Here is a 12,032-nt window from a genome sequence, read left to right as displayed (position 1 = left end):
AAAAAAAAAAAAATAGAAGGGTTAGAGCAGAAAAAAAAAAGTTTAACCACACGAACTTACTGAAGTTAAAACTCAATAAAATGTTAAAAGCCAATTTCCCAGTCAAAGCATTCTTAGACAAAACAAATACTGAAAAATTCTCACACCACAGAGAGAGTTCAACTGAAACACACTAATCTATAGATATTAGAACTTGAAATAGTAAATATCAAAAACACATCAAGTATATCAGTATAAGGGAAGCTTCTGTGAACAACCACATGTATACACAAATGTTAAGGATATCGAAATGATGCCTTCAATCTTTTAGGAAACACACCAGCAAATTGTTTTAAGATGACTACTTTATATCAGGCATTGGTAGTTCACTCCTGTAATCCCAGCAACACTTGGAAGGCTGAAGCAGAAGGACTGTTATAGGCTGTTTGAGTTAGTGTTTTCATTGCTGTGAAGAGACACCATGACCAAGGTAACTCTTACAATGGACAATATTTAATTGGGGCTGGCTTACAGGTTCTGAGGTTGAGTTCATTATCATTATGGCAGGAAGCATGGCAACATCTAGGCAGGCATGGTGCTGGAAGAGTTAAGAGTTCCTTGTCTTGTTCTGAAGGCAGCTAGGAGGAACCTCTCTTAAAGTTCACCCCACAGTGACACACTTCCTCCAAGAAGGCCATGCCTATTCCATCCAACAAGACCACACACCTCCTAATAGTGCCACTCCCTGGGCCAAGTATATTCAAACCACCACATGGGTTCAAAACCAGTCTGAGCTACAGAGTAAGACTGCCTCCAAAACAAAGGAAGAGGGAGTGTAAGGTGGCATGTTAAGTAAGGTGCATGCCACCAAGTTTGATGACCTAAGTACCAAAGTCCATACTGTAGAAAGATAAAGTTCCTACAAGTTGTCTTTTGACTGCGACACTTATGACAGCATGTGTGAGTGAGTGCAAGCACACACATAAACAATAAGTAGATGTAATTTTAAAAAGAATAAAAATAACAGGGCTGGAGAGATGGCTCAGCAGTTAAGAGTACTGACTGCTCTTCCAGAGGTCATGAGTTCAATTCCCAGCAACTACATGGTGGCTCACAACTATCTGTAATGGGATCTGATGCCCTCTTCTGGTGTGTCTGAAGATAGCTACAGTGTATTCACATATAATTTTTTAAAAAAGAAAAAAGAAAATAACAAACTTTGAGTAGGTACAGCATGTGGGTGGGTATATTATATAGCTAAGAGAATACTAGTATTTACTGAATATACAATAATAGTTTATGACATTCTCTGTACTTTCATATATTAAAATTTCTCATAATTAAAAAGAAAAAATATATATGTATTTATTTTTACTTAAAAATTGTTTATGTGCATTGGTGTTTTGCCTGCATACATGTCTTTGTGAGGGTGTCGAATCCTCTAGAACTGGAGTTACAGACAGCTGGGAGTTTAATGAGCTATCATGTGGGTGCTGGAAATTGAACTCAGGTCCTTTGGAAGAGCAGCTAGTGCTCTTAACCACTGATCCATCTCTCCAACCCCAAAGGAAAACAGCTGAAGAATGCAAAAACATAGATGATTAAATCACAAATTTAAAAAAAAAACAAAAAAACAAAAAAACAAATCTCTGGATCTCACACTGTAGACCAGGCTAGCCTCAAGTTTTTGAGTGCAGAAATTACAGGTATAGGAAGTCAAGTCTGCCTTTAACTTTTCTTTAAAAAATTATTATATGGGCATGGATATTTGGCCGACATGCATGTCTGTGCACCACATGTGCTGGAAGAACCTAGAGGAGGATGTTAGGACTGAAGTTACAGGTTATGAGCAGCAGTGTGGGTGCTGGCAATAAAACCAGGGTCTGCTGAACAGCCAGTGCTCTTAACCACTGAGCCATCTCGCCCATCCCTGGATTTAACTTTTTAAATAAATCATATTTATTGCTTACTTATTGTCTTAGGATTTCTATTGCTGTTATAAAACACCATGACCATAAGCAATTTTGGGAGGAAAGGGTTTGTCTTAGGGTTCAGTTCATCATGGCAGAAGGAACTGAAGCAGGAGCCACAGAAGAACACTGCTTACTGCTTGCTCCCATGCTTTGCTCAACCTGCTTTCTTACACAACTCAGGACCACCTGTCCGTGGCTGGCACTACCCACAGTGGGCTGAAATCTCCCATATCATTAACAAAAGTGAGAAAAATGCAGAAAAGGCTTGTCTATAGCCCTATCCAATGGAGGCATTTTTTCAAATGAGATTTCCTTCTCTCAGATGACTCTAGTTTGTATCAAGTTACCAAAAAACTAGCCAACAAAGTTGCAAAACCTCTCTCCAAAACTCTACTGAAACAATTTTCTTTAAAAAAAAAATCACTAATTGATTCTTCTGATAAACCCAATGGCCCTTTTGTTTTTTTCAAGACAGGTTTCTCTGTGTAACCCTGACTGGCCTCGAACTCAAAGATCTGCCTTCCTCTATATCCTGAGAGCTGGGATCAAAGTCTCACACCACTATGCCCAGACCCAATGGTCATTTTAAAAGCCCACACTTTCTTCAACAAGTCATTGACCACAGACTTACTCTAGACACTTAGGTTCTAGGTTAAGTTTCCTCAATCTTAGCTAGGCAGTGGTGGCACACGTCTTTAATCCCAGTACTTGGGAGGCAGAGACAGGAGGATTTCTGTGTTCGAGGCCAGCCTGGTCTACAGAGTTCCAGGATAGCTAAGGCTATACAGAGAAACCCTGTCTCGAACCCCCCCCCCCAAAAAAAAAAGGTTCCTCAATCTTGCTTTATTTTTAAAGTATCCTCTTTTATGTGTCTTTCCACACACAACTACAAAGACTTCCTGATACTGAGTAAGGTAAAGTCACTTGCTACATGGATTTGGAGTCAGTGATCTCTTTGATCCTCTGCCCACAGTGGCCACATTAAGTAAGTCTCCATTTTCTTCTTACCACTCCTTAAAAAAAGGTCATTTAAGTATTAAAATTTTTGAGTGCTGCTATTCACTACAAAATAACTTCAAAGTATGATTATGAAAAAGAAATTCATAACTCAGGCATGGTAGTTCACTTATAGTATTAGCATTCAGGAGACTAAGGCAGAAATATCAAGTTCCAGGTCAGCCTGTGCTATATATGGCGAGACAGATAAAAACACAAAACAGAAATCCATTTACTAGGGCTAAGGATATAGCAGTTAGGAAAGGTTTGCCTAGCTAGCATATATAAAGTCTTCAGCATGGCACAATAGTGAGACCCTACATCACCCAGGCTACCTCCCTAAACAACAGTAACAGTGATAATAGGGGTGTGGAGAGAGAACTCAGTCAGTAAAGTGCTTTCCCAAGCAAATAAGAGGATCCAAGTTTGATCCCCAAAAGCAAGGTTCAAAGTGGGAGAAGTGCTAGCCATGTAGGCATCTGCTTATCATTTCAGCACTGGGGAGAAGAGGTAGGTGGTTTCTTGGGACTCTCTGGCCTGTCAAGATAGCCTAGCCTAACCAGTGAGTGCCAAGTCAATGAGAAAAGCAGAGAGGACAAAACCCAAGTAACAACATTCACACTGTCTTCTGACCTCCACACACAAGCTCACACAAGATCTCATACACAGAAACACATATACACACACCAAGAAAAAAAATGTCAATCAGGATTATTCTGTCTAGAAACATAATTACAATAGGTAATATGGTCATCTAAAACTAAAGACCTAACATTAGAATTAGCTGAAAAACAAAACAAAGCAAACAAACAAAACAAACCTCAAATGGGTTTACAAGTGAAATCTCATATTATCTGTAGAACTGATAAAAAAATAAAAATTTAGCCAAAACTCATTAATGTTTTGAGTACTTCAGAATGGGTATAGATAGAGTAGATGAGAGAGGAACTTACAAAAACCTATGTGGCTGGAAAGAAGGCTCAGTGGGGTTCAGAACACTTGCTGCTTTTCCAGAGAACCTAGGTTTGGTTCCTAACTACCTGCATGTCAGCTTTCAACTGCCTGTTAACTCTACAGGGAATCCATCACCCTCTTTTGGCCTCTCAAGGTAACAGGCATGTTCATGGTTTGCAATATATACATCCAAGTAAAATATGAATACACATACAGTAAAAATAAAATTAGCAGGACATGGAGGGGCATGCCTTCAATCTCAGTACTGGAAATGTAGAGGTAGGCAGATCTCTGTAAATTTAGGACAGCCTAGCACACATAGCAAGTTTCAGGTCAAACAGTGCTACACAGTGAGTTCCCCATCTCCAAACAAACAAATAAAAACATAGTAATATAAAGGTGCTTGCTACCCAAATTCACTATGTAGGCAAGGCTGGCTGTACCTACCTGCCTCAACCCCTAAAGAGTTAGGATTACAGCAGTGTATTGCCACAACTGCCTGTCCCTGCTCCCTCTCCCCCGCCCCCTCTCTCTCTTTTTTTAAAAAAAAAAGAAACTTAGGGGCTGGAAAGAACAGCAAGTGGTCTTAATTGTTGAGCCACCTTTTCAGCCCTTAATTTCTTCTTTTCTTTTTTGAGGCCACCCTGGTCTACTTGAAACCTTGTCTTAGAAAGAAAAGAAGAGAAAAAGAAAAGAAAAAGAAAGTAACTAGAAAGAGAGTGAGAAAGGTGCTTGCTATGTAAGCATGAGGATCTGAGTTTACTCAACAACACTAATGGAAAAGGCTGGGTATAGTCTGTTATCCCAGTGCTGGGAAGGCAAAGCCAGTGAATTTGCTGGATGGCCAGCCTAGCCTAATTGACAAACACCAGGTTCCAAGAAGAAACGCTGTCCCCAAAAATAAGGTGAATGGCTCCTGACCTCTGACCTTCACTCATATAAATCCATATACAGGGGCTGGAGAGATGGCTCAGCAGTTAAGAGCCCTTGCTGCTCTTCCAGAGATCCTAGGTTCAAGTCCCAGCACTCTCACATGGCAGCGCACAACTGTCTTGTAACCCCAGTTCCAAGAGGGATCGATCCAGTGTCCTCTTTTGACCTCAGTGGGCCATGCATGCGCATAGTACAAATGCATGTATGCATGCATGCATTCTTACACACACTTAAAAAAAAAAAAAGAAATGAGTAGAGAGCAATTTTTTTTCCTCTTACTTGTCATGCTCTCACAGGTACCTGGGATAGAGTTTAAGTCCTAAATCCTCCCACATGCAAGGCAAGAGTCCCCTTTCCTTCAGTTTTTTGCTTTGAGGCAAGGCCTCACTATGTACACCTGGTTGACCTAAAATACACTATGTAGACCAGATTGGCCTCAAACTCACCAAAACCCACTTGTCTGCCTCTTCAATTGCCGGGATTAAAGAAATTCACCACCACACACAGACCTTCTTGGTGCCTTTTATCCCCTAAGTATTAGTTTTAGATTTATTTATGTGCATGAATATTTCACTTGCATGTATGTAAACCATGTGCATACCTAGTGCCCATGGTCTAGTGCACTAGGTTAGAAGGCATTGTCTTTCCTGATACTTCAGTTATGGATAGTTGTGACCAAGCCTATGTCTTCTGCAAAACAAATGCTCTTAAATGCATCTCTCCAGCCCCCATCTCCTTTTTACAACAGTTTCACTACACAGTCCAGGCTAGCCTTGAATTCATTATATAACCCATGTTTTCTTTAAACTTGCAGCAATAATCTTGTTTCAACTTCCCATGCTAGGCATTCATCATCATTCCTAACTCTAAGTAGTAGTAATCAAGGGATTAGGGAAATGGTTTAGTCAGTAAAGCACTGTCATAAGTACCTGAGTTGGACATTAAAGAAAGAAAGAAAGAAAGAAAGAAAGAAAGAAAGAAAGAAAGAAAGAAAGAAAGAAAGAAAGAAAAAAGAAAAGAAAGAGGGGGAAGGGAAGGAGGGAGGGAGGGAGGGAAGGCAGGTACCATGTATACCTAAAATCCCAGCATTACAGATTCCTGGAGGTTCAGTGGGAAACCTTGACATAAATAAGGTAGGACCAGCAAGAATGGCTCAGTGGATAAGAAGAGAACCTGGAATTCTTGATCTTCTTGTTTCTATCTCCTAGGTACTGAGATTATAAGCAAGTATCACCATTTGTGGTTGGATTGTTAGTCTTTACAAATTATTGAGGATATTAAAGAATTATGATTGAGTGGATTGTATCAGTATTAATATACTGAAATCTATGAAAAATTAAAAGTACCTTAATATACCTAAACTAATAATAAATCTCATTACATGTTAACATAATTTTTATTTTTAAAACTACAAGCAAAAACTTAACATCAGTGGTAGTGTTTTACAGTATTGGCAGAGCTCCTTAATTAACTCAATATAAGACAGCTATATTCTTATAGTTGCGTTTGACATGTTTCACATGGCAGGTAGGCTCTTAGAAATTATACTATATTCCTATAAGGTAGTAAGAGTGAAAAAGCAAATAACATCTTAATATTCTGGATCCATATGGGGTTTATGGACCCCTACTTGCAGGGTCTTGTGCGAGTTCTGGAGATCAGCAGACCAGTTTGAGAGCTACTGGATTTGATAGTATCAGGCCATTTTGTCCTTGCAGCTTCATTTTGCAAACAAAGAAACTTCTGCATCTTATTTTTAAACCTTAAAACTTGTAATGATTAAGAGCACAAAGTTCAAATTTCCAGTATTAGTACTGGCCACTGACCTTTGGCAAATTACTCAACATCTTTTTTATGTTTCAGCTTCCTCGATCAATAAAAATAATAAACAGGACTTATTATTGTATATAGTGACATTATGAAGACTAAATGTAAAATTTTTCTAAGAGTTTGGAAAAATTGAATGTTTAGTAAACAGTTAAGTAGTTTACTGGAAAACTTTTTTTTTTTTTTTTTGGTTTTTTTGAGACAGGGTTTCTCTGTATAGCCCTGGCTGTCCTGGAACTCACTCTGTAGACCAGGCTGGCCTCGAACCCAGAAATCCACCTGCCTCTGCCTCCCAAGTGCTGGGATTAAAGGCGTGCGCCACCACGCCCAGCTGCTGGAAAACTTTTAAGTGGTTTAGTAGACTCTCCCCATAAGGAATTTACAGGGAAGAAATAAAAAATACCCAATAAAGCAGAGTGACCAACCATACTACACTATTATAGCATTCATGAGGTTAGTCTCTGACACCTTTTCCCTATTTACTATACTGTAGTTCAAAAAGTTGACAGAAAAGAGTAATACAAAGTGAAAAAAGCCATATTGGTTATGCATGTCTCCTTGTCATCATGTTTCTAAAATCAATAACAATTACATTTGCAGTAAATTCCATTGTAAACCACTTAATGACATTCCTAAAAGCCCCTCTGGATTTCCAGACAATAGCCTGATAGTAACAAAAGACTCTCCTGACTTTAGACTTAATAGTTTAATATCCCTTTATCATATACTAAAATAAAGAGAAAATAAGATTGCAAAGACTCATGCCATTTACTAGATCTATCAAGAAATAGAACAATTCATCTTCACTACAAAGCAGGGTATCGTTCATTTGAAAAGCTAAATAAAATCACATGACCACATCATCTGCATATTTGACATACTTTTTTGCATTATCCTAACAGCAAATAAGTTAATAGCGTCAGCTGGGAGGGAAAAAACCCTGTTTAAATCAAAAAGAAAAAAGTATAATATGCAGACAAGTGAGTTCTTTTTCTTTCAGTGTTTTAGTGAAGCAGTTAATAGGTTAATAGCTTTGACTACTATTATATTTAACTATTGTTTGGTCACCAAATATTTCTGAGCAGTGACCATGAAACTGGTTCTATGCTAGTAATAGGGGTTCAATGAACATAAAAAAGATGATAATTTTCATGAACTTGTATTCTGTTCTGTCCTGGGAAACATAAAAAACAAACACATAAAGTATTATAAATGTGATAAATAGTATTAGGGAAACAAAGAAGGCTATTCCAAGGACTACAGTCTTTAAAAGCTGAATTGTGGATTTCTAACAGACCTAAAAATAAATAATTCATAGCAACTTACATCAAAGCAACATAGATTCTACAGGCCTTTGCTAATGCATAAGAAAAATATAGACACTGACGGTGAAAACAAAAATCAATCTTTCAGTGTCAAAACTACTAAATAGCATTACTTAGCAATATGATGACCTCAAAAGATAATTAACCTCATAGTTCTAAAGAGCAAAAAGCATGCAAATATAACCCTAAAGAAAGCAAGTGAAATCTGATATATAACAATATAATGTGGTTATATTATAGAAAGGTTATATCTATATATAGAAAGGAAATCTGAAATTGAAAAAGAATATTGTTTTTTAAAACTAAAGCAATCTAAATAAATAATATATTTTAGTTAATAAATATAATCAACATTTGGCCAATAATTTTAACAAATGTGCCTTATTAATGTAAGGTACTAGATAGAAAGAGGAAGTAGGATGCATAGGCATCCTCTATACTATCTTACCAATTCTCTATAAATCTAAAACTGTGCTAATATATAGAAGTGTATACATACATACATAGCTAAATCTAACAAGGCATTATTTAGTTTCTACCTGGGAAGGCTGGGAATGAATGAAAAGGAATAGTTGATAAATTAAAGAAAGAAAAACAGAACCTGAGAGGCTGATGCAAGAGGAACTTGTACCTTCAAGGCCAGCCTAAGCTACACAGTAAGACTGTCGTCTGTCTTGTCTGTCTGTAGCTCTATACATACACACACACACACCCCCACACACACACACCCCCACACACACACACGAGTATGAAAAAGCCGTATTAAAACACATTACTATGGGGCTGGTGAGATGGCTCAGCGGGTAAGAGCACTGACTACTCTTCCTAAGGTCCTGAGTTCAAATCCCAGCAACCACATGGTGGCTCACGGCTCACAACTACCCTTAAAGAGATCTGACACCCTCTTCTGGTGTGTCTGAAGTCAGCTATAGTGTACTTGTGTATAAAAATGAATAAATCTTTGAAAAACAAAAACCATATTACTGTTTGCCAACTTAAAAAAATTAATTTCTTCATGGCTAAGGATACAGCTCCGTATGTATAGTGCTCATCTAGCACCACATAAACCAAACACAGTGGCAAACACCTGTAACCCCAGCACTTGGGTGGAGGCAGGATCATCGGATATTCAAGGCAAGTCTTGCCTATACACATTTAGTTCATTGTCAGCCTCACTACATGAAAGTACCTTAAAAAGATATTAATTCAAAATAGGAAAGAAATGAAATGAAAATAAAAATGGGTATGGTGGCTCATCCCTAAAATCCCAGCACTCACTGAGGTAAGAGGACCCCAAAGCTGAAATCAGCCTGGGTTATCACAATGTAACTCTAGCTTAAAAAGAAAAAAAGTAACCGAAAGAAAATGAGAAGTCATAAAACTCTAGTATAATACACTCAAGAAATCCAAAGGAAACCTACAAATTAAGCTACAAATTAAGATCTCTACTCACAATAAAAACTTCAACAGAAAGACTAATGGATTTTTGTGCAAACTAAGTTATTCCCATATCACAATACGAGGTAGTCAACAATCTTCAAAAAACCGTACAAGAAGCACATTCAAACCTATTTATTAACAATGGCCAATGAACTTTATGTATGGCACTGTCCTGAAACTGCCATGTAACACTAATGGGATCAGGATCACTTCATAGGTTTTCTCTGTTACTCACCTAAGGGAATGCTTATTTTATGTAAAATTTTTTTATTATTGCATTTAGTTATTTATTGTAGGTGGTGTTCATAGAGATCAGAAGACAACTTCTGAGAGTTGGTTCTCCCCTTCCACTGTATGGGACCTGGGGATTGAATTTCGGTTGTCAGATGTAGTGCCTGTTTCACTCACTGAGCCATCTTGATGGCCTGGAAATGTTTATACTTGAGAAATATCCATAAGCAAACAAAAGGGAGACAAGATCTTTACATCCTACAAGGCTATAGGGAAGACAAATCCAAACATTACAAGAAGAAAAATTATTTCCCAGGCTCTGCTGAAGGCAAAATTGCAACCAATGTTAACCAGCTATAAAGTTCCAAATTGGTATAAATAGTTCAAGCTAGTAATAAAAGCTAAGAATATTTTATCAGTTATATGCTTTCCACTCCAAATAACCTCATTTAGGATATCGAGTAGGTATTCAATGTTTGATTACTTGGAACTAATCCCCCAATGTCTGAATTTCAATGATGGTCAAGAAAAATGTAGAGGAAAAGCGGGGATTATAATCTCTGAATTACTGCTCAGTTTGTATGATATAGAATAAAGCTGTTGGAAGAAGAAATCTTCATGGCAACCATTACAAAATTAGAACCTTGTATCCATTAGGAAGCACACTGACTGCGAACCTTGACCAGACAAATGACATTACAATTTCATTCACAAGACCCTATGAAATATTAGGTATATATATAAAAAAATTAGTTAACTCAAATAGTATTCTAATCTAATTTAGAGAGCTAGATGATGGATCTATTACCCTATTACCCAAAGGCAATCCTACAAAACAAAGATGTATTATTCTAAGCCTCTCACATACATCTTAAATATGTAACTGGAAAATTCTCAAGAAGAAATTAATAATTAACATTTCACCCGTTAATCCTTGCTTGTATCATCATGAAGATACTTAAATATTTCATGTTGAAACGAGAAAAGAGGGAAGTGAAATGAGAAAAATTCAAAGTAAACTGATCATGACATAGCATCTGGCAGAGATCGAAAAGGCATCAATATTGCCAAAAAGAACTGTCAATGACGAAAATTAATAGAAAATAAGGATTTCCAACCAGTCCCAACCCAAGGGACCAAAATCACCACTGGCAACGCCACCTCTTTTCAAGTCGCCTTCAGTTGAAATATATTAACTCACTAACCCTAACTAATTCCTCATTTAGGTGTAAACTGATCAAGAATTGTTTTTCTCTATGATCACCACTTCTCTCACCTTCCGGGAGACTTGTACAACTCCGAGCCAAGCCTCAGGGGAAAACAACGCCCAGATCCCACCCTCCTTCATCCAAGGATGAAGAGGGGGCCCGTTCCCCAGAGTTGGGGGCTTCTTGGAGTGGGACCTCACTCCCAGTTCCAATGGGAACCGGAAAAAGAGCAAGGAATAAGGGTGGGGCCCCATAAAGCCGCCCCGGGTGGAGGAGACCACGCAGAGCAGAGGAAGAAAGGGATGGACAGGAGGCTGGGCGGGGTGAGGACTGAGGAGGACAGAGCGACCCGAGAGGCCCGGCTGCGGGCGGCGGAGTCCGGACGAGGATCAGAGGTCTAAGCTACAAGCCTGATAGATCCTAGCGAGGAGGAGCCAGGGACAGGGACAAGAGGAGTCAGGGGACCCGGGGGAAAGGCTGGGGGTGGGGGGTTTTAGGAAGAGCGAGGCCGGCGGGGAGCCTCAGCGGCCAGAAGGGCTGCACTGGGGGCGGTGCGGGGAAGCCGCGGCCGGCTGCCAGGAGCGGGGGAGCCGCGCACTCACCGCTCTGCTCTCCCAGGAACACCAGCTTGAATTTCCTCAGCGGATTCCCGAAGTCTCCGCCCGCGGACATGATGGAGCCNGAGGAGCCGCCGCCGCCGCCTCAGCCCAGAGACCTCTTCCAGACCGCTGCAGCTCCAACCGGCTGACGAAGAGGGCCGAGCCGAAGGGGCAGCCTCCGAGTCCTCTCGGCCCCTGCAGGGCCGGGCAGAGGGGCGAGGCTGAAGGGAGAGTGACTCCACCGACCGGCAGCCGCCGCCTCCCCGCAGAGTCGCCTAGCACCGAGCCGGGCNCGCGGCCGCGAAGGGACGCAGGGCGGTGTCGGAGGCAGCCAGCGGTGCGCTCGGGCTTCGCTAGCCTAGCGCCGTTCCTTCCCTCAGAACGCGGCGCGGAGACTGAGGTGAGAGAGGAGGGTGGCGGGGCGANCGCCGCAGACGCGTCTGGGACCCGGCACGCGCAGCGCTCGGGCTCTCACAGCAGCCGCCGCCGCCACCGCAGCACAACCCGCTGAGTGCGCGAGCCTCTGGCGCGGGTGCGGGGCGAGTCCGGGAGCGAGCCTACCGCCCC

General features: G+C 40.4%; 1 protein-coding gene across 2 annotated transcripts in view; it reads right to left on the bottom strand.

Annotated features, from left to right (window-relative positions):
- Rab6a (RAB6A, member RAS oncogene family) overlaps positions 1-11,980 on the bottom strand; it is a 34,036-nt gene extending 22,056 nt beyond the window's left edge. Inside the window, exon 1 of one of the 2 annotated variants that reach the window (XM_021190934.2) lies at positions 11,469-11,980. In XM_021190934.2, coding sequence (XP_021046593.1) covers positions 11,469-11,538 — 70 coding nt within the window. In that variant the 5' untranslated portion in view covers positions 11,539-11,980. The remainder of the gene's footprint in view (positions 1-11,468) is intronic. The other variant, XM_021190857.2, reaches the window with a different exon arrangement.
- Positions 11,981-12,032: the final 52 nt, after the last annotated feature.

Source organism: Mus pahari, chromosome 1, assembly GCF_900095145.1.
Source record: "Mus pahari chromosome 1, PAHARI_EIJ_v1.1, whole genome shotgun sequence".
Classification (NCBI taxonomy): Eukaryota; Metazoa; Chordata; class Mammalia; order Rodentia; family Muridae; genus Mus; species Mus pahari.
The sequence above is the reverse complement of the archived record's forward strand: the minus strand, read 5'-3'. Positions and strand labels throughout refer to the sequence as shown.